The 24,122-nt window shown below is 38.2% G+C and overlaps 1 protein-coding gene across 1 annotated transcript in view; it reads right to left on the reverse strand.

The window, feature by feature from the left end:
* The window catches only part of LOC107601217 (trinucleotide repeat-containing gene 6C protein-like), a 75,269-nt gene that overhangs the window by 48,410 nt on the left and 2,737 nt on the right, over nucleotides 1-24,122 (reverse strand). The window contains exons 2-5 of the mRNA XM_016293308.1: nucleotides 19,192-19,294; nucleotides 15,989-16,010; nucleotides 15,060-15,162; nucleotides 14,501-14,522 (exon numbers count right to left, since the gene is read on the reverse strand). Coding sequence (XP_016148794.1) covers nucleotides 14,501-14,522; nucleotides 15,060-15,122 — 85 coding nt within the window. The 5' untranslated portion in view covers nucleotides 15,123-15,162; nucleotides 15,989-16,010; nucleotides 19,192-19,294. The remainder of the gene's footprint in view (nucleotides 1-14,500; nucleotides 14,523-15,059; nucleotides 15,163-15,988; nucleotides 16,011-19,191; nucleotides 19,295-24,122) is intronic.

The raw sequence follows: 24,122 nt of genomic DNA on the forward strand, positions 1-24,122 counted from the left end.
GACCCCCCCCCCCCCCTCCCCTGGCACAAGCACTAAAACAGAGTAACAGTGAACATGAGCAGATTGTCATATCACTGGCACTGCACAAATGCATTAATGTTGTCTAAATCAATTGAATCGTTCCAAAAATCGTTTTTTCCCCCCAATAACAATAAGACTCAAGTTGTGCTATGCAACTTTCTTTACTACTATGACAACAGCTCATCTGATTTCAAAATGTTGTCGTTGTTCCAGTGAAAATCAGCAGTACATTGTGACAAATATTATTGTATTGCACACAATTCTCAAGGTACTTTACAATGCCCCTCATCTCTTTAAAGAAACAATGGGAAGTCCAATTCATTTGAGTGAAATCGTTTATTCAGATTAATTAGTTAGTTTTATTGAATTGGTTAACAAAGATTTGAGTCATCGCACTACACAGAGACTTCTGGGATCAGAATCTTAATATTTGGTCAGTTTTGAAAGAAATTTATATTTTTATTCAGCAAGCATGCATTATAATGGCAGTAAGGACATTTATAATGTTACAAAAGAATTTTAATTTCAAATAAATGCAACTAATCCTGTAAAAATGTATAATGGTTTCTACAAAATCAGCATATTAAAATGATTTCTAAAGGATCATGTGACACTGAAGCCTGGAGTAATGACTGCTGAAAATTGTCAATGGTAATGGCATATTAAAGTAAAAAACAGTTATTTTAAACACACACACACAGATGTATATATTTTAGAAATATATTTAATATTTATATATAATAGAAATATCAGTGTTTCCCCCCGCCCCCCTTGAAGGTCAAGTTCATTTTATTTAATTATATTTTCTCTATAGAGCCAAATCACAAGAGAAGTCATTTAAAGTTACCTTTCTTATAGAATATGTCTATACCTTTTTCTTTCATTAAGCAAACTAATAGCCATGTTATTTATATTATTCACACGACGGCATGTCATTTCAGTCTCTACGTTATGGTCGCGGTGATGGAAAGTTCGGTTCTTTTCCGCGAACCGGTTCTTTCGGACAGTTCGATTCAATAAACCTGTTGAAAAAACCGGTTCACCGGTTCTTTTACGCTCGACGTAATTGGCGATGACGTAATGGCGTCAAGTCTATCGTGGGCTTAACACATTCAAATATAAAGTCAGTAATCATAACATCAGTCAATTAAAACATCATTATAATCTGATAATTAATTACAGTACAGGTATTTCATAAATCATCCCTTATTCCTATTAAACATAGAGTCTTAATTATTATCCAACTTCCCTGACAAACCCCTTTGGCCTATAACCTAACAATCTTCAACTGAACAAAGTACACAGATTAGATACATTCATCTTTTTTTAAAAAGTAAAATAAAATATATTTATATCACACTATCTGATTTTTAACAAAATACTTGGATAGTATGCTTTTCGTCCTCTTGAAAAATTACACGCATACGCAGTATCATCAGCTCATCGGTTCTCAAATCGGACATGTCCGAAAGAAACGGTTCTCGGTTCAGTGTACTGGTGATCCGAAAACCGATGCAACCGGTTCTTGACTCGAGAACGAGAACCGCTCCAGCAGTGGGTTCTCCCCCCGCCCCCCCAAAGCCATAAACCTAGGGGAAACACTGAATATGATTTATATTATACACAAATATGAATGCCCTACTTAGGCATTTCGTTTATTTCATTAGTTGTATTTAAGATACTTATTGCTTTCATGACTGATAAATACTGCTCTGATTTTCTCTGACAGTTATAAAAAATATTATATAATATTGTCCTCTTAAATGGCTTAAATGTAGCTGGTTAAAAACAAAAACATTTAGTAGCTTGTAATAGCTGCTAGCTACTTCATAAAGAGGCTCATAAAGACTGTAGTTTAAATACTTTAAATCAGATGTTCACGAGTCCGAGTCAAGTCTCAAGTCATTTAATGGCTCCCTAAAAAATCCCATTCAGAATCCTCATGTATTGAAATCTCCCCATTTACGAAGCTATTTTATAGGCTATAGACAAAATATATGATCTATGATCTGCTTTGTAAAAAAAAACAGAGGTGTTAAGATGTAAGGTTAATGTACATCCAGCCTGTTACTTATATGTTTTAAATCATTACCATGTTCAAAACTGTTTTTCTGTAATCAAATTCTACAATAAGAGTCCGATCTACTATGACACATGGAAATATTTGACACAGATATTACAAAACCATACATTTTATAAATACATACGTATTTATGAAATAAGTCAGGGGTATTCAATTAAAGTTCCAAGAGGCACGGCCTCTATATTTTCTTCCAAGCAAAGGTCCGGACAAAAAAAAAAAAAAAAAAAATTTTTTTTTTTTTACATGTATTGTCTTTTTACATTTAGATACATGTGAGGCCATGTGACAAAAAAAATACTGTTTCTGTTCAGGGTTTTCCTCCTGAAATCTATATATCTAGCCTACTAAAAACAATGTAGCTACAATAATCAAAATGTTCCCAATCTTGAAACTAACAGTTTCAAAGTTTAAATTCCATCCTAGCCACCTAACACCAACTTTCCCAATTATAATTAGGCCTAGATATTTTTTTAAATGTTCTTAGCCTACAGATTAATAATGCTAAATGTCAGAATAACGTCTTGTCACATCTGGTTTGTAGCGCTGAAAGATATTTACCATAAACGACCCTGAGTGCTTGTTATGTGATCCGCTCCGCTGTTTTGACGCGCTGCTCACTTAAAATGGTGCTATGTTACGGCTCGCAGTCCGGATGGATGCAGGGGTGCGGATGTAGTTCACCTTTTTAAAATCAGTTTATAACTATTTAAGGATAAAAGACTCGAGTTGCTTTTAAAATATTCACAAGTCCTTTTTCCTTGAGTCGAGTCAAGTCTGGAGTCATTTCGGTTCGATTCTGAAGTCAAGTCTGAAGTCTATAAAAATGTGACTCGAGTCCGAGTCACTAACTGAGTGCCCATCTCTGTTTTAAATTATGATTAGCCTCGTCGCAAAGTAACTTTCCCAACACTGCGTCATAACAACGAGGCCACAAATTTCACTAGGGAATCTGCAATCTCTGGACCGAGGCCACTTCTTAAACCAAAGCAATTTGCACAAACCTCTAATCTGGGATGAAGCACCACTAACTGCTAAACACTGAGGAACCGCACAGTAACCTGCTGCGTCTGACACCCTAGGCTGGAATTAGTCCAGGCCAGGTCTTATAAGCCAGAGCTTTATGATCAAAGGAACGTGCGTGAAGACGAGCAGGTACAGCCTGTGGAGCAGATACCGGAGCTCGGCTCACAGGACCTGCGCTACCGGTACATGTGTGTCTGCGTTCTTTCACTCCACATTCCACCAAACTGTTTGATATTCAGACAGGAACATTATGAAGACAGACAGCTCTATTATGAGCCATTCCGTGCTTTTCCCACAATCCCTTTGTTCTTCTATTACTGCTACAGTGGGGCTTTTACACAGAAAGTGATCAGCCACATTTCAAAACACACACTCAAGGACAGTATGCTTATAGAACGGTAATTTTTAAAGGGAGATCGAGCTCGTGTGAACACACACACACAAACACGGCAGGCAAAAAAAACAAGATGGCGGTAGGCTGCACTGCCTGAGGCAGGCTATAAATACTGACCCAGTCAGAGAACTTCTCTGTCTCTCCACACACAAACACACACCACCTCCAGCGGTTCAAACACATACACACACACAAACGCACACCGAATTTGAACACACACACCAATGTTCAAATTTTTTTACAACTGAGGAAAATACATGGATTGATAATATATGCCACATATTCCTATGTGTGTCATTCTATTTCAGGTCTCATTATATTCAGGGATCTTTGCCTTACAGGTTTAACTCAAAATAGTGAAATTTTAAGAAACGCAGAACCCAATTTCATCCCACTAACTCCATACGGGTATCTCAGTAAAATAAAGCCCCATTATTATGCTATAATTTACCACATAACGCAAAGTGTTGGTTTAATTAACTAAATGAGAAAAGCTAAATAATCTGTTATTAAAATGACTCACAGAGCAATGAAAAATCCCATCTTTAAAGGGGTGGTTGATCAGCTTTTTTTGAAAGCTTGATTGTGTTTATGGGGTGCAGTGTTAAAGGGTTACTCCACCCCAAAATGAAAATGTTGTCATTAATCACTTACCCCCATGTCGTTCCAAACCCGTAAAAGCTTCGTTCGGAACACAATTTAAGATATTTTGGATTAAAAACGGGAGGCTTGTGACGTGACACGTGACAGTGACGTGACATGACATGTGGCCAAGTATGGTGACCCATACTTGGAATAAACGCAGAACCCAATTTCATCCCACTAACTCCATACGGGTATCTCAGTAAAATAAAGCCCCATTATTATGCTATAATTTACCACATAACGCAAAGTGTTGGTTTAATTAACTAAATGAGAAAAGCTAAATAATCTGTTATTAAAATGACTCACAGAGCAATGAAAAATCCCATCTTTAAAGGGGTGGTTGATCAGCTTTTTTTGAAAGCTTGATTGTGTTTATGGGGTGCAGTGTAACGTGTTCATGCTTCGTTTAAAAAAAACCTATTTTATTTTCACATTTTAACTTTATTCTACACCGCTATTTCCATTCTCGTCAAAACGGTTTGTTGAGTTCCTGGTTCTATGAAGCCCCTCCCTCAGAAATATGCAATGGGCTCTGATTGGTTAGCGGGCTCAGTGTGTTTGTGATTCGCTAACCGCCTAGTGCACGTTGTCCGGAAACGTCACTCCCCCTTACCATTACGGGTAGTTGCATGCTCCCGGGGGCGGGGTTTATGTAAACATCGGGGTTGGTAATGTCACAAACCCAGGAAGAAGCTCATTGTAGTCCCTACCAGCCTTTTTTAGTACAGTCGTGGTATTGATGGTGGGAGAGAGCTGTACATTCACTCCCCCCACCTACAATCCCTGCCGGTACGAGACTCGAACCCGCAACCTTTGGGTTACGAGTCCGACACTCTAACCATTAGGCCACGACTTCCCCTTTGTGATGGTCCCATTGACTGCCTAATAAAACACACTGCCAAGGTCCAGAAAATTATGAAAGACATGGTCAGAATAGTCCATCTGCCATCAGTGGTTCAACCGTAACGTTATGAAGCGACGAGAATACTTTTTGTACGCGAAGAAAACAAAAATAATGACTTTATTCAACAATTCGTCTCCTCTGTGTCTCTCTGCATCCCCGTAGCGCCATTTTGAGAATAACCACTGAACGCAAGCAGCGTCAGCGTAGCGCGGCTGACACAGAAGAGCGTACGCTGCTTGCGTTCAGCGGATATTCTCCAAAATGGCACTACGGTGATGCGGAGACACACATCGGAGACGAATTGTTGAATAAAGTCGTTATTTTTGTTTTCCTCGCATACAAAAAGTATTCTCGTGATGGCAGATGGACTATTCTGACGATGTCTTTCATACTTTTCTGGACCTTGGCAGTGTAATTTATTAGGCAGTCAATGGGACAGTCACAAGCCTCCCGGTTTTCATCCAAAATATCTTAAATTGTGTTCCGAAGACGAACTAAGCTTTTACGGGTTTGGAACGACATGGGGGTAAGTGATTAATGACAAAATTTTCATTTTAGGGTGGAGTAACCCTTTAAACAGTGATTTCCTTGAAAGAAAATATATCCCTTTGCATTGAACTCTGAGCGTCGTAACTTTTCAGACGTTGTTTATGCTATAACAGCAACATTACACCCTAACTAAAGTTCAAAAAGTGAAATCATAATCAACCACCCCTTTAACAACTTTATGTAAATGGACTGCTCAGAGAGGACACTGAAAAATGAAACACACCTACATATACACCAAATAAACATTACATCAAGGTCTTTGTTTTCATTTCATGAACATATTCCACCATCCTAAGTCATCTGATTCAGCGACTTGATTCAACCAGTTACAATTAATACATTAATTACAAACAAACAAACAAACACACACACACATTATATATACATATATAAGTAACATTTTAATTAAATATATAACAAATAAAATGAATCACAATGCTTTTTCAATAACAAAGGCACAAAACTGAAATGGGACGTCAGCTTTTGCACCAGCCCCCTGCTGGGGGAAAAGTGGCAATTTATTTGGTGCCTATGTTACTGCCAAGAGACATTTTAGTAAAGTGAATTTCTAAAGAGCAAGTTCAGAGCTTGAAAAAAAAAAAAACCCCATCCAAAAAGCATGCTTCACTAGGCCATGAGTCATCTCTCTGCTCACTGCCCTGCATGCACACAGTGGGTAGCGGCTGGCCTCTCAGATGGGCTGTCTGGCTAAGGACTCGAGGAGCAGCAGCCTGTTCTCTGCTCGTACAGTGGATGCCAAGGTCTCAGGGGACCAAACTCCTCCTTACGAACGGAGGAACTCAAGGACGAACAGCCAGACTGAGTCATTAGCAGTAATTAACTATGCCCTAACTCAGCAAATAGGGCATAGGAAAGTGCTGTAATGAGCAGGTCCTTAAAGCAGAGCAGGTGTTAACTGACAAATAACCTGTGTGAGCTGTTCAGCCTGATGTAGGCCTGGTGGGTAATGGACCCCGATAGAACAGCCCCTGACTGCCATATCAATCAGACTAAACGATGTTTACACAAAGAACGATAACTACTGCGATATTAGCATCCACACCAACGGACAACAAAGTTCTGTTTACTGTAAAGCCACACTGCAGGCCTGTCGTCTGCCACTTCAAATACATGAGCGGTTTAATATCAGGTGATTCTGATTGGCTGTCAATGTTTTTATCATTCATTAGATGGAGAAAAAAATTTCTGAAGTGATCCCAACAATAGCATTCCTCTGTGTCATTAAGAAAACTTTAGTTATCGTAACCGTTAACGATGTTAACAGGGGGTGATCACCCTGTGGTCTGTGTGGGTCTTAACACCCCAGTGTAGTGACGGGGACCCTATACTGTCAAAAAGCACCGTCTTTCGGATGAGACGTTAACCGAGGTCCTGACTCTCTATGGTCATTAAAAATCCCATGGCACTTCTCGTAAAGAGTAGGGGTGTATCCCCGGTGTCCTGGCCAAATTTCCACCACTGGTCCTTGTCAATGATGGCCTCCTAATAATCCCCATCCACTTGATTGGCTCTATGACTCTCTCTCCTCTCCACCTGTAGCTAGTGTGTGGTGAGCGCACTGGCGCCATTGTCCTGTGGCTGCCGTTGAATCATCCAGGTGGATGCTGCACACTGGTGGTGGTTGAGGAGAGACCCCCTCCACATGATTGTAAAGCACTTTGGGTGTACAGCAATACACAATAAAGCTCTATATAAATGTGTCATTCATTCATGTGAATGGGCTGCAATACAAACACGGCTGTCTGAACAATAAAAACCAGTTCCTGTTTATGCTTTCCTGATGTTTAGGAGTAAGTCAATCTAAAATCAATAAAATATCATTAAAATAGTGGCACAAAAGTCTCAGCAAAATAATGTAAACCAGGGTTGGGCGATGTCTACAAAACTGGCTTTGGACGATGTCTACACTGAAACATCACGATGCATGATGACATCATGGAGCCAGGCGTGAATCCGTATTTAGAAAGGCACGGAAAACAAATAACGTTTGCTAACGATTGCCTGTTACATTACAGTACATCAAATTTCACTTACCACATAAACATAGTTAGGAGAGATGACTGATAGGACGATCGGCGAATGATTTGTAAAATGTGTGGTAAGTACCGCTGCTCCATAGTATAAGCAGAGTACGTGCGAATCTCAAAAGTGAAAGTGAAACTAAAAAGCGATCGTGCATTCAAAAGCAGTTTCAATGCTAGGCATAATAGTGGCTCCCTGATGCCCGCAATTTATATACAGTATACTGTAATTACCCAATGATAAAACTGCGAGAAAAAGTATTGAAATACATTTTCCTCCCATTTCGTATTTATTCCCTTTAGGGGTTCCGTATACACATAATTTTCTTTCCAAACACGGTATTGGGACGCGGCAGATTGAGGGGGAGGGGGGGAATCACGATGCCGGCTCAACATTGTGATATCCATCAGCCATCGGCGATGGCATCGTCTATCGTCCCAACCCTAATGTAAACAATTACTGACAAAATTTAAATATTCTGCAACCCTCAGTAACTAACTATAATATATTGTTTATCAGTAAGTGAGTTTCCTGAGAAGTACCCAAGTGTTGCTACTAGGCATGGGCCGGTATGAGATTTTGACGGTATGATAACCTTAAAGGGGTCATATGATGCGATTTCAAGTTTTCCGTTCTCTTTGGAGTGTTACAAGCTGATTGTGCATAGATAAGATCCCTGAAGTTGCAAAGACTAAAGTCTCAAAACCAAAGAGATATTCTTTATAAAAGTTAAGACTCTACCATGCCCCCTAAAACGGCTCGTTCTAACACGCCCCACATATCTACCTCACTATGTGGAAATATTAGCATAATGCCGCCCAAATGTTCACGCAAAGAAAGAAGGCATGGTTTCAGTATCCGCAGTTAGTGTTGAAGCAGCCATGTCAGGGAGACGCTGTGTGTTTCTAGGCGAAAGCAAAAGCACGTTATTTGGCCTTCCAGAAGTAGATGCATTTAGGAATCTTTAAGATTACTTACAACAGAACAGCAATGCATTTTATGGACAACCGTTTCATGAACCTAGGAGAGGAGGTCATTCTGACTTTGCTATGACAATCTGGCACTTCTGAATCAGCTACTGTTTTGTTATTAGTTTAAGTATTTGCTATTGACTGTTCAAATGTGGAGTTTTGCGCATCGGGCGTGTGTGTGTGTGCGCATGCGTGCCTGCGCGTGTGTGTGAGAGAGAGAGCAAGAGAGACCAGCTTCATCACGGTGTCTGTCACGCGACTCTGTTCCCCTTTCGGGCTCTGTCTTTACATTAATTTTGAAAGATGAAGCTCGCGATTATGGTAAGGGGCGTTACATTTCTGACGAGTGCTTGCGGTGTTCGGCCAATCACAATGCACTGGGTCAGCTGGCCAATCAGAGCAGACTGCGCTTGTCGGAAGGAGGGACTTTGTAGAAAACGAAGCGTTAGAGAAAGGCGGGGCATAGAGGATTTGAAAAAGAATGTGTTTTTTGAACATTAAAGCATGTCAACATATTCTGTTACACCACATACACAAAATAATGATCTTTAAAAAAAGCATCATATGACCCCTTTAACCAAAAATATCACAGTTTCACGGTATTGTATTATCGTTACAGCTCTAAAATGTGCTATTTTGAAATGACTGGGTAAAAAAAAAATATATATATATATAAATTTCTGCTGAACACAATATATTTTGTTTTTGAGCAACATACAGAATATTAGGAACAGTAGAATTTGTTTATTTTTTCTTTGATTTATTTCCTAAAACGAAGAAAAATAAAGACTGGCATCTTTATTTAACCTAAATCTGTAATTAGTTATTTCATTTTAGTTATAGAATTCATATACATATCATTTATATAATTTCATATCATTTAGTTATATAATTTCATATACACAATTTGATTTAATAAGAACCCAATTTGAAGAAAAAATAGAATGTTCTGACTAGCTTTGTGAAATTATACTACATGCCTGAACGAAGCAAACAGCAGAAGCTCTGAATGAGATGCAGATTCACTCTCTGACAGCAGGAGGCGCTCATGGAACAACAGATACTGCGTTTCCTTGGTTACCGCGTAAACAAAGCAGCACTGCCTGAAACACTGCTTTAATATGAACTATACAGAGACAAGATGAAAAGAAAATACTTTGTAAACTTTTCTGAAGACAGTCAGTTCCCCTCAGAAACACATTCATTTAAACCCTCAAATCAATATTGAGGATTTTCTTCCAATAGTTCGTGCATCATGAACAGTGAGTGATCTGCCTGCTACAGTATTTTTCTCTGTGCGTCCGTCTTCAGCGTCTCTGGCCTGTGTTAACAGGCGTTTACAGACTTCATATTTTCACATAAATTACATTTTGGAAAACGATTGCATTGCAACGCAGTTTGTACAAGTCCAGAACAGAGACGAGTTTCTTGCAATAAGACAAAAAAACGCCGATCGCGTAAGTTCCAGGGGAAGCTCCTTAAGTTCGGCCGTCCTACACACACGTGACTGACCGCTCGCTTGCACCAACAGGAGGAGGAGGGTCGTGTTACTCTCTACACTGCACTCAACCTGAGGGATTCCTACACTTCCAGTCTTTGAGGAGACATGAAAAACAGCGCATACTGCAGGAACGGTATAACGGAAAATATTAGCGGTTTTGAAACCGTGACATTTTCAAATCGCGGTATACCTTGAAACCGGTAATCGGCCCATGCCTAGTTGCTACCACCATGCCCTACTAGTTGAGATACAATTAGAGATACATACACGTCTTACAGTCGGCACTAAAAGAAATAAGTAAAATAAAATTGTTAATGGATATGGCTCTACTGAAAAGTATAATATAGACTTGTGACTGAGACGGAGCTGTTTTCTTGCTGCTGTGTGATTCCAACAAAAATCTTTTTAGAAGCTTTCAAGATTTGATGACATGAAGAGTGCAAACCATCGCAAATCCAGCAATTAGTATACATAAACCATTATTTTCTAAGTGACTGATCCAAACTCTTGAGAAGATAAACAGTACCCACTCAATCACATTCCTCAAGATATAATATATATGTAAAAATTCAATACATTTCACAGTATCATAACTCGATTCAAACCAAAACTGACCTGTCAAGCATGTCAGAGCACACTAAAAAACATCTCAGAGTTTACGCTTATTTAAACAACCACCTTTATTACTGAAAAGCAGGGCTTGTTAAAGACAACCAAAAGTGTATAATAAGTGTGCAAGACAGAACGTACCCGTGGCTGAAGTGGTGCCTGAACCGGGGGGAAAAAAAGCTGGGGGAAAAAAAAAAGGCAGAAACAACAGAAAATTCAGCAGCAAACCTAATTTAGTCCATGAGGTTTGTGTGTATGAGATTGAGTTAAGACAATTAGTTAGAAAGTGAAAGAGAAAGAAATAGCTTGGGAGAAAAAGGAGAGGTGAAAGGGGGGTGTTTTTTTTCTTCTTTTTTTCAGTTGCCTGACTATCTGCCGAGGCCTTTGAGTTTCTCTGCGGCCAAAACAAAGAGACAGGAAACTTAAGCAGGTTCTCACTCTTTCTTTCACACGGTTCCATCGCTCTCTTCCTCTACTGACACAGACACCTACAGCAGCTTTCCATCAACCTTTTTTTCTTCTGTTATTTCTCTTTTTTTTCTCCCTCTCTCTCTTCATTCCACAAAAATACTCCGTCGGTTTGGCAAGAGCACTGCTCTGTGAATTTCTCCAGGTTGTGTGTGTGTGCATGTGCCCCTGTGTGGGGCCTCCTGGGCCTCTCTTGAAAAGAAAAAGATGGTTCGGCAGTCATCTACTGCTCACTCTGTACCAAAGCCTCTCCAGTCTCTCCAGAGCTTCACGCCTCAGAGCTCCCCTTCACCTTTCTCGAATGACACAAACGCTCTTTAGGTGACACCATGCTGAATATAAAATGTCCAACTAACACTCAGAGAACATCACATATATACTTGTTATTAGAAGGAAGCACGGTCAGAATGGTCAACTAGTAGGCGAAAAATTAAAAATGAGGTCAACTACTTTTTTTTTTCTTTTTAGGTGGCTTTAACATTTTTAGTGGCAGTGCTTTAAAGGGAGCACAACTTCACAGAGAGTGTTTGAACATGCTGAAAGACTAAAAGAAGTTGTGTCGAGCCTTCAAACTTTAACACATTTCACGACAATGATTGTCAGTCTTCAAATCACTTGCTGTTATTAACGCGTAGGTCTCTGTATTTATAATGACTGATGATTTTGTTTGCTAAAAGGTTGCATAATTCAGTCATTTTGTGTGATGAATACCAGTCAGTTACCCCACTGAACAATTGAGATTAGCATCTATACATCTTTGAAAACACATCTGGCATCAGACAGACATGCCCTCAACCAGTCTATATATACAGAGCTTCTTTAAAGGGATAGTTAACCCAAATATTTAAATTCTGGCATTATTTTGAATTGATATTTTGAAGAATGAAATTGATATTTTGAAGAATGTTGCAAACCACACTATTTATTTCCATTGTATGGATAGAAAAAAAACATATTTTATGTCTACAGAAGAAAAAAAAAGACAAACTGTTTTGAAATAACTCCATAAGTGAGTAAATGATGAATTGTAAATGAACAATCAGCAAAACCTACATTAACAAGGAAAACCCTTTGGCACAGTTCTAACATCCCTTTATCTATTTGTTTGTATCACATTTGTCAGATTATAAGAGATCCGTCACACAGACGGTATCTTGGGTAAAGGATTTAGAAGGCTTAGACATATAAAGGTCAACATCGATCCAGGAGGGTTATGCTACACTATCACCTTCGACAAATCCTTCTCAACAAACAAGTGCTTTGGTCTATCTTACTTTTCTTTACACACAAGAAATCTAACACGCATGTCGAGCCACCCAGCAACCGGTCAGCCAAATTCAAGATCGAACAGGCAGAAGGAAGAGACATATCCTTATCAGCTGAAGATAATGCGTGTCCTTAGGAACCGTGGCCCAAGAGGGGATAAAGAAAGATGTGAAACAAAGAAAAACCAGATTACATCTAATTAGCAGAACTCTGCGAATGCCCCTAGTGCACACCGATTAAAGAAAAGAGAGATTCTCATGCGGTGATACAGAGATTCGGAGGATGAAAGTGTGAAAGGACAAAGACGACTCAGTTCTCCGGAGTATTTTGCAATAGAAGGTCCCTGTAAGCATTAAACCAGCACTTCTTCCTGCGTCAAGTCTGATGTTTGAGAGTTCCAGCATTAGCAGATGCTCTAATGAGATTTATGACTCTCTATCCCTCACATGACATAAATCCCTCTCCCATCTGCCACAAGACAGCCCTCAAAAAGCCCTTTCTGCTGTCTAAAATGTACTGCCTCATACCTCACCCCTCTCAATGAAGGGGCCGTAACCTGTCCTATGGGGCAAGGAGTCCTCAACCAAACACGTCAGCTCAGCACATACTTTCCTCTCTTGCTCTCGCTGTCTCTCTTCCAGTGCTGTCACTCTCCCTTCTTTTAATTTGGATAATGTCTTATAAATATGGATAAAGATCTACTAACACAGGACAGATAACTTTGAATGAATGGGTGTTTCTTCATCTACAAGAACTTTTATGTCCTAGTGGTTGATTTTTTCCCCAGCTTTTTTCTTTTTGTAACACTAAACTTTTCTCCAGCATTTAATTACAAATCAATGTATAGATTTTATAGTTTTGCACTTGTCCCAGACACAGATTTTATTCTAAAAACTCATCATTTTATTACCCGTTTAAAACTATGATAATCTACAAAAGGAGCAAAACAAGTATTAGAAAATTGACTGTGAAAATGTAAAGTTATGAAATGTTATGTCTCTAAAAAAAATTTTTTAAAAGTATAAAAATATTATTTTGTGCATTCATGATGAATAAAACATGAGCTGTGACAAAGTAGTAAGCTAAGGGATAGTTCACCCAAAAATGAGAATTCTGTCATTAATTACTCACCCTCATGTTATTCAAACCCGTAAGACCTTCGTTCATCTTCGGAACACAAATTAAGATATTTTTGATGAAATCCGTGAGCTCTCTGACCCTGCATAGACAGCAACACAACTGACACGTTCAAGGACCAGAAAGGTAGTAAGGACATTGTTAAAATAGTCCATGTGACATGACATCTGTGGTCCAACCGTGATATTATGAAGATACGAGAATACTTTTTGTGTGCAAAGGAACCAAAAATAATTACTTTATTCAACAATTTCTTCTCTTCCGTATAAGTCTTCCATGTGCATTCACAACATGGACTATTTTAACGATGTCCTTACTGCCTGTCTGGGCCTTGATCATGTCAGTTGCGTTGCTGTCTATGCAGGGTCGGAGAGCTCATGGATTTCATCAAAAAAATCTTAATTTGTGTTCAGAAGATGAACGAAGGTCTTGTGAGTGTGGAAAGACATGAGGGGGAGTAATTAATGACAGAATTTTCAATTTTGGGTGAACTATCCCTTTAAGGAATATAATCCTGATTTACTGCATGGCCAGTTACAACTGCTCAATACTCCTGTTTTTAAATGTTTAAAATGCACAAAATCCTTCAGCAGTTACCAAACATGGCCGATTTGTCTCTACCAACTGTTGCGCTGTCTTGTGCCAGTCATTCAGTTCGCCCACATACACTAAATAACTGCACAGAACCTACTCTTCACCTCTTCTCTACTCTCAAGTGATAAAGACACACTAACCAGTTAGCATTTAAAAATTCTGTCGCACATACAACTATTTTGTTTTGCCACTCCAGTAGTGTTTGAGATGCATGTGGTACGAACATATGTATATGGAGAAGATCTTTAAAAAATAAACTTAGAGCAGCATTGCAAAGAGAATCATAACTGACCTTTGGTTTTCTGTTCAGCAGCCTGTAAAGGAAGAACAAAGGTAGACAGAGATGAACACTTCCACAGGTCAAACGTACAAAAGCTTTATAACAAAGAAATCGTCTCTTCTGGAAAAACTAAACCGAGTAAAAGTGACTAGTGGAACATAAATCTTGGAGAAAACATTACTGATTATAACTGATTGATTTTCTATTTAAGTATTATGCCAAATAGAGATCAGCTGAATATTTGGTGCTTAATCAATCCAAAGAGCAGCAGGACGTGGCCTGTGTAACCTCAGTGAATGTTGCATTAGTAAAACCAAGATGACTCCACGACGATGTCTAAGAAGTGAGCACCATAATAACTATCTGTGTTTGAACAGAGCTTCAAAGGCAGATGCTAAACAGATTGTTGTGAGCTCTAGGTGTCCAGTTTGGTACCTGTGGTTTACATTGGTAAAGATGTCTCAAAAGCTTATGACAGAATCAGTAAGGTGTCCGTTAAGCGGCTTTTATAACAAGGATGCAAGCGAAAGATTCTACGTGAAAGCTTGTGGGTCACGCGAAAGAAACTGACCTTTTTCTGAGCAGCTTCCTTCTTTTTCTTTTCCTCTTGCGTTTTCTTTTTCTTTTCTTCCATCAAATGGTTCTCCTCTTGTGTGACGTGTTTTGTGCCAAGGCTGTGGAAAATAGATCAGCTGTGAGTTATTTAGTCCCAGGCTTTAAAATAAATACAGACAACTGACTAAGTAACTATAAAACACATTATAAACACATATAATTCTCTACTCTTGATAAATGATTTCAGGACAAAAATGTTTAAAGCAAAAATAATTTTTTTAATGGCCGATTCATATCTTTCACATCACGTTACCACCCAAGGACAGTTCAAGGTAACAGAGAACTAAATTCTCATGAATATAACAAAACATAAACATAGAGAAATAATTAATTATGACAAAAATATCTAGTAACTATAAACCTGATAACATGTCAGATCCCCCAAATGAAACGTCTTCAGTGCCACATGATCATTCTAATAACATGTCTTGTTACAACCATGTTAAAAACAAAAGAGTAATTAATGACAGAATTTTCAATTTTGGGTGAACTATCCCTTTAAGGAATATAATCCTGATTTACTGCATGGCCAGTTACAACTGCTCAATACTCCTGTTTTTAAATGTTTAAAATGCACAAAATCCTTCAGCAGTTACCAAACATGGCCGATTTGTCTCTACCAACTGTTGCGCTGTCTTGTGCCAGTCATTCAGTTCGCCCACATACACTAAATAACTGCACAGAACCTACTCTTCACCTCTTCTCTACTCTCAAGTGATAAAGACACACTAACCAGTTAGCATTTAAAAATTCTGTCGCACATACAACTATTTTGTTTTGCCACTCCAGTAGTGTTTGAGATGCATGTGGTACGAACATATGTATATGGAGAAGATCTTTAAAAAATAAACTTAGAGCAGCATTGCAAAGAGAATCATAACTGACCTTTGGTTTTCTGTTCAGCAGCCTGTAAAGGAAGAACAAAGGTAGACAGAGATGAACACTTCCACAGGTCAAACGTACAAAAGCTTTATAACAAAGAAATCGTCTCTTCTGGAAAAACTAAACCGAGTAAAAGTGACTAGTGGAACATAAATCTTGGAGAAAACATTACTGATTATAACTGATTGATTTTCTATTTAAGTATTATGCCAAATAGAGATCAGCTGAATATTTGGTGCTTAATCAATCCAAAGAGCAGCAGGACGTGGCCTGTGTAACCTCAGTGAATGTTGCATTAGTAAAACCAAGATGACTCCACGACGATGTCTAAGAAGTGAGCACCATAATAACTATCTGTGTTTGAACAGAGCTTCAAAGGCAGATGCTAAACAGATTGTTGTGAGCTCTAGGTGTCCAGTTTGGTACCTGTGGTTTACATTGGTAAAGATGTCTCAAAAGCTTATGACAGAATCAGTAAGGTGTCCGTTAAGCGGCTTTTATAACAAGGATGCAAGCGAAAGATTCTACGTGAAAGCTTGTGGGTCACGCGAAAGAAACTGACCTTTTTCTGAGCAGCTTCCTTCTTTTTCTTTTCCTCTTGCGTTTTCTTTTTCTTTTCTTCCATCAAATGGTTCTCCTCTTGTGTGACGTGTTTTGTGCCAAGGCTGTGGAAAATAGATCAGCTGTGAGTTATTTAGTCCCAGGCTTTAAAATAAATACAGACAACTGACTAAGTAACTATAAAACACATTATAAACACATATAATTCTCTACTCTTGATAAATGATTTCAGGACAAAAGTGTTTAAAGCAAAAATTATTTTTTTAATGGCCGATTCATATCTTTCACATCACGTTACCACCCAAGGACAGTTCAAGGTAACAGAGAACTAAATTCTCATGAATATAACAAAACATAAACATAGAGAAATAATTAATTATGACAAAATTATCTAGTAACTATAAACCTGATAACATGTCAGATCCCCCAAATGAAACGTCTTCAGTGCCACATGATCATTCTAATAACATGTCTTGTTACAACCATGTTAAAAACAAAAGTTTATTTAAAATATAAATCTTTTGTAACATTATAAATGTCACTTTTGACCATTTTAATGCATCCTTGCCAAATCAAAAAGTATAAAATAAAATAAAATGACAAAAAAAACACACACTAAAGAAATATAAACTTACTGAGCCCAAACTTTTAAACAGTAGTGCAAGTATACATATTTGCTTTCTTGAAACAGTAGCTGAAATAAAACAATAAAAATGGATGAACAAACAAACAAGTTTGCTCATGTAGAAAGGGAACCTAGAAATGTAATCAACTGTGAGTGTGGCTTTTCAGACTAAAACAAAGTCTGGTTTACTACCAATAAAACTAAACCACAAAAAGCTAAAATATTTTTAACAAAAGACAAGCTATGCTCTAGTATTGAGGAGGAACACCAAACAGCTTAAAATAGAAAACTTTCTCTCCCTATTCATTTGATAATACAAACCAACCTGCTTTAAGACAAAAAAAAAAAGCAGAAGCCAATCACTAGGCTTGCAAAATAAATGAAAACAGCATTGAGTTAAAAGTTCTAGTTAAAAAAATCCACTTGTGAACCGAGATTAATTGCGTAAGAGCTGGTCTGAATCTTTGTTAACAACAGCCAGAAAAGAGTGTTAACAAGAAATTCACAGGAAAAAGAGGAAGTGCTTGTGATTCAGAGGGACACTTCTTTTAGGAATAAAAACACTGACTTTGAACTTTGTTCATTGTATGCCACCTGTTTTCAGTAAACTCTGAGTGGATGAATCAGAGATAAACAAATGTGACATGAACCAGATGCACCAAGGCAAGACTGAAGGAAACCTATGCGCAGAGACCACCGCTTCTTCCTATAGATAATCATTAATAAACATTTTAAACTAGTGATGCACAATATGTTGGTGCAATACCGGTGCTCAGGCCGATAAACTACCACTCAAACATTCAGGGACATTAAAGCGTTTTCATGTTTTTGAAAGAAGTCTCTTACTCCAGTATACTTCACTATATGTTCACTTAAAGTCGGCATGAAACGGAAGTTGCGATTGTCTTTTCTCCTCTGCTGTGACGTATATCCGAGTGAAACAGCATCTGAAATGAGAGGGCGAGACTTGATTTGATCAGATATGAATGCCAGTTTGCAGTTAGTTGTGGGGGATTTCTCTCCACTGGATTCACCGCCGACACCCTAGCATGAATAAATGTTTTATTTATTAAGGATGGCGACGACGATCAACGGCATAAAACATGCCTACGAGAGAGAGCGAGAGCGAGAGAGAGAGAGAGAGACTGCCTGAATGACTGAGCGCATCCTCCATCAGGTTAAGTCATATTCATGAAAAAAATAATAATAATTAGTTTGCGATGTTCTACGAGTAATGTTGTTGTAATATCCTAATATATTTTCAATGTTTAAGGGCAATGTACTCCCTTATGACTGGTGCCAGTGCTATAAAGTGAAGCATCAGCTTCAGCTTTTCCCCCTGTCGTTTATTCCAAATGTCACTGATGTCACTGCACCTGCTGGCAGCTCCGCCCTTGCGCCATAGCTCGTGACCGGAAGAGTAGAGGAGTCGTTTTAAGGGGGAGGGGAGGTTAACGTTTTTGATTAAAGTCTGTTCAGCAGCCTGTAAAGGAAGAACAAAGGTAGACAGAGATGAACACTTCCACAGGTCAAACGTACAAAAGCTTTATAACAAAGAAATCGTCTCTTCTGGAAAAACTAAACCGAGTAAAAGTGACTAGTGGAACATAAATCTTGGAGAAAACATTACTGATTATAACTGATTGATTTTCTATTTAAGTATTATGCCAAATAGAGATCAGCTGAATATTTGGTGCTTAATCAATCCAAAGAGCAGCAGGACGTGGCCTGTGTAACCTCAGTGAATGTTGCATTAGTAAAACCAAGATGACTCCACGACGATGTCTAAGAAGTGAGCACCATAATAACTATCTGTGTTTGAACAGAGCTTCAAAGGCAGATGCTAAACAGATTGTTGTGAGCTCTAGGTGTCCAGTTTGGTACCTGTGGTTTACATTGGTAAAGATGTCTCAAAAGCTTATGACAGAATCAGTAAGGTGTCCGTTAAGCGGCTTTTATAACAAGGATGCAAGCGAAAGATTCTACGTGAAAGCTTGTGGGTCACGCGAAAGAAACTGACCTTTTTCTGAGCAGCTTCCTTCTTTTTCTTTTCCTCTTGCGTTTTCTTTTTCTTTTCTTCCATCAAATGGTTCTCCTCTTGTGTGACGTGTTTTGTGCCAAGGCTGTGGAAAATAGATCAGCTGTGAGTTATTTAGTCCCAGGCTTTAAAATAAATACAGACAACTGACTAAGTAACTATAAAACACATTATAAACACATATAATTCTCTACTCTTGATAAATGATTTCAGGACAAAAGTGTTTAAAGCAAAAATTATTTTTTTAATGGCCGATTCATATCTTTCACATCACGTTACCACCCAAGGACAGTTCAAGGTAACAGAGAACTAAATTCTCATGAATATAACAAAACATAAACATAGAGAAATAATTAATTATGACAAAAATATCTAGTAACTATAAACCTGATAACATGTCAGATCCCCCAAATGAAACGTCTTCAGTGCCACATGATCATTCTAATAACATGTCTTGTTACAACCATGTTAAAAACAAAAGTTTATTTAAAATAGAAATCTTTTGTAACATTATAAATGTCACTTTTGACCATTTTAATGCATCCTTGCCAAATCAAAAAGTATAAAATAAAATAAAATGACAAAAAAAACACACACTAAAGAAATATAAACTTACTGAGCCCAAACTTTTAAACAGTAGTGCAAGTATACATATTTGCTTTCTTGAAACAGTAGCTGAAATAAAACAATAAAAATGGATGAACAAACAAACAAGTTTGCTCATGTAGAAAGGGAACCTAGAAATGTAATCAACTGTGAGTGTGGCTTTTCAGACTAAAACAAAGTCTGGTTTACTACCAATAAAACTAAACCACAAAAAGCTAAAATATTTTTAACAAAAGACAAGCTATGCTCTAGTATTGAGGAGGAACACCAAACAGCTTAAAATAGAAAACTTTCTCTCCCTATTCATTTGATAATACAAACCAACCTGCTTTAAGACAAAAAAAAAAGCAGAATCCAATCACTAGGCTTGCAAAATAAATGAAAACAGCATTGAGTTAAAAGTTCTAGTTAAAAAAATCCACTTGTGAACCGAGATTAATTGCGTAAGAGCTGGTCTGAATCTTTGTTAACAACAGCCAGAAAAGAGTGTTAACAAGAAATTCACAGGAAAAAGAGGAAGTGCTTGTGATTCAGAGGGACACTTCTTTTAGGAATAAAAACACTGACTTTGAACTTTGTTCATTGTATGCCACCTGTTTTCAGTAAACTCTGAGTGGATGAATCAGAGATAAACAAATGTGACATGAACCAGATGCACCAAGGCAAGACTGAAGGAAACCTATGCGCAGAGACCACCGCTTCTTCCTATAGATAATCATTAATAAACATTTTAAACTAGTGATGCACAATATGTTGGTGCAATACCGGTGCTCAGGCCGATAAACTACCACTCAAACATTCAGGGACATTAAAGCGTTTTCATGTTTTTGAAAGAAGTCTCTTACTCCAGTATACTTCACTATATGTTCACTTAAAGTCGGCATGAAACGGAAGTTGCGATTGTCTTTTCTCCTCTGCTGTGACGTATATCCGAGTGAAACAGCATCTGAAATGAGAGGGCGAGACTTGATTTGATCAGATATGAATGCCAGTTTGCAGTTAGCTGTGGGGGATTTCTCTCCACTGGATTCACCGCCGACACCCTAGCATGAATAAATGTTTTATTTATTAAGGATGGCGACGACGATCAACGGCATAAAACATGCCTACGAGAGAGAGCGAGAGCGAGAGAGAGAGAGAGAGACTGCCTGAATGACTGAGCGCATCCTCCATCAGGTTAAGTCATATTCATGAAAAAAATAATAATAATTAGTTTGCGATGTTCTACGAGTAATGTTGTTGTAATATCCTAATATATTTTCAATGTTTAAGGGCAATGTACTCCCTTATGACTGGTGCCAGTGCTATAAAGTGAAGCATCAGCTTCAGCTTTTCCCCCTGTCGTTTATTCCAAATGTCACTGATGTCACTGCACCTGCTGGCAGCTCCGCCCTTGCGCCATAGCTCGTGACCGGAAGAGTAGAGGAGTCGTTTTAAGGGGGAGGGGAGGTTAACGTTTTTGATTAAAGATTACGACGGCACATGAATTTAAAAAAATAATGAAGTGCACAGATAAATTATTTATAATAAACACTACAGTATTCCATCAAAAAATAAGAATTGTCAATTTTGATTTCATGCCGACTTTAAGGCTAAAAGAAGCCTAATGTTTTTAATGACTGAATTTGTAATTAACATTATTTTTTATAGTATAGTATAATTTTATAGAAACATTGTAAGTTACTATAATGCTTACATTTCCTCAGTTATTCGAAAAGCAGCTACAGAAAACGAGCAAAGAACTTTTACATTATCAAAGAACATCACAACTGACTTCAGTCTAGCGCGAGTTTATGCACTTTAAAAACACTCCCGTTATAATCAGCGAAGCTAGTTACACCGCATGAACAATAAATCTCTTATACTTACATCGCATGTACACCTGCACTTTGTTGTTTATGATGAGAGAATTCGCAAGTCAGAAGTCACTCGTCTGAACACCTCTGATTGGCCATTGCATTCATAAACTCAACAGAATCGTGTGTGATTGGTTATAACGCGCATTTGCGCAACACTGTAAAAACACGGAAAAATAAATATGATGGAACAAATAAGCCCTAATATTAATTAGATAGTATTACTAGCCTGATAATAATAATAATAGTCTTGTTATCATCAAAGGCATCAGCCACAGGCGATATCTCTGACTATCGTCGATATACGATACTATAGTCTATTGGCACAACCCTATACTGTACTTTTCATACTGATTTTGTGACGCATAAATTCACTTGTACCATTTATAACGATTCATTTAAGTGACCATTTTTTATGTTTGTTCAAAAAATGGCTAGTAATACATTTTATACTATTGTGTTTGAATATGTATATAAAATGATTCTCATTATCAGTACATAATTATCATGTCTCCGTCTATACTGATATTTGCTTTAACTGTGTGTGAATAACCGTTGATGATCAGGGGAATAAATGCATTAAGTAGACATCCCACAACATAACTGTCTTCATTGTTGGCCTAATATGTATTTATAAGTGATGCGGTCCAAGTAACAGTCAGTGTGACGTACTGTAGGAAAAGCGGTAGGTGGAGGAAGGGAGGGGGATGAGCGAGTTGGGGTGGAGATGCGGTGGTAGGGGGTGGGGGGGGATACTAGACGCTCTCTGGGCACAGAGCCAAAAAATGTCAACCCTGCAAGAAAAACAAGAGAGCCGAGAGCCCTCGGGAACCCGCTGGCTAGCAACAGCAGCCTACAGAGAAAGAAATCTGCAGCCCCTCCATCCGACACGATCACGCATTAGAAACCCATAACTTCCAAGCCATTTGAGAAGACCAGACCTGACATGCCAGTAAACCCCTGGATAACACGAAAATCTCCTTTAGTCACCCAGCCACACTCAACAAATAACAGAAAAAAGATTGGGGTGAAAGAACCTTTCGAGTCTGATTTTATTTCCGCAGGCGACTAAACAGCGGTGAAAGTGCAGCGTGAATTCCTGTTTTATGAATTCCAGACCATGTGCCGGCACCTTTTTAATTCAGGAGAAGAAAACTTCCTACCAGCCTGCATGCCAATGAAAAACAGCGAAAGGTGATTTTTAAAAATATGTTCAGTTCCTGGAGAGCAAACAGCCGCTAAAAATAGCTTTTCACTGGACCGACTCGCCGTCATAGCAGTCCGATGACTTTCATCTTCCTGCAAAATCACTAGTGAAAGCACTTTCACAAGCTCTGCTGACACTTTATTGCCATAATAGATCATACAAATGCCTGACATAAAGACCACTGTCATTATACTCAAATCACGTAGGTATTTCAGCGATTGCACATTTGTCTCAATAAAATAAATAAAGCCCAAGCCAAAAAAGACATTGGTTAAAGTTTATAACAAATTCTGATATTTTAATAAAACTTGAGAGGTTTCAGTCGCTCCATTGAAAGTCCAGGTAACCATAACATAGAAGATCCAAAAAGGTGATAAAAGTGACTTTGAAAATCTTTGTGACCTAGCCTATTTGGATCTTTTAGGTTTTGGTTACCTGGACTTTCAATAGAAAACTCTGAAGTTTTATTAAAATATCAGAATTTGTTATAAACATTAACCAACGTCTTTTTGGGCTTAGAATGACATGAGGGTGAGTAAATGAATGAATTTTCATATATCTTTAAGACATACTGAAAGGCTTGATGGGCAGGAAGGACTATACACCTTCACAGTAACTGAGGGCTGCCATTTTGCATGCAACCAAGCATGTGAAAAGTGGCAATCTATGGATAAAACATGTCTTTCTAAAAGGTTAATGAATTCAGAGAACTGCTACAGTGTGTCTCAAGAGAGGCAAACTTGCCCTTGAAAGACTCATCTGAGCGGCCTTTTGGCCTGCAGTTTTCAACCAATTAAAGAAGAATGTAAAACGCATGCCAAAAACACATCCTGAAGGTTCAAAAACTCAACTCCTTAAATCAGACCTGCATAAATAGAGAAAAAAAGCACAAACACATTTAAAAAATCCTATTGCTTTTCATGTGTAAATAAAGTCTCAAGAGACTTAATCTGAATTCAACAGGCTTATGTTATAAAGGTATCAAAGGCAGATCTTTACATCAGTGTTAGGCTATCTATCATGATGAGCAAGTCCAATGAAGGTCAGTGGGACACAGATCCAGTCACAATCTTCAGAGGTCAGCATAAAGCTAACTTTGGGACTCGCAGCTGTTGGTTAGTGTCTTCTGTCCAAACAAACAAAACATGGTTTGCACTATTGATGAGCCAGGCTGATTTAAGGCATTAATGTCAAAGCTTGACAAGACACCAAGATGACTCAAAGACAGTAAAAACCAAAAAGTA

Source organism: Sinocyclocheilus grahami, unplaced genomic scaffold (genome assembly GCF_001515645.1).
Source record: "Sinocyclocheilus grahami isolate Dianchi unplaced genomic scaffold, SAMN03320097.WGS_v1.1 scaffold302.1, whole genome shotgun sequence".
Lineage (NCBI taxonomy): Eukaryota > Metazoa > Chordata > Actinopteri > Cypriniformes > Cyprinidae > Sinocyclocheilus > Sinocyclocheilus grahami.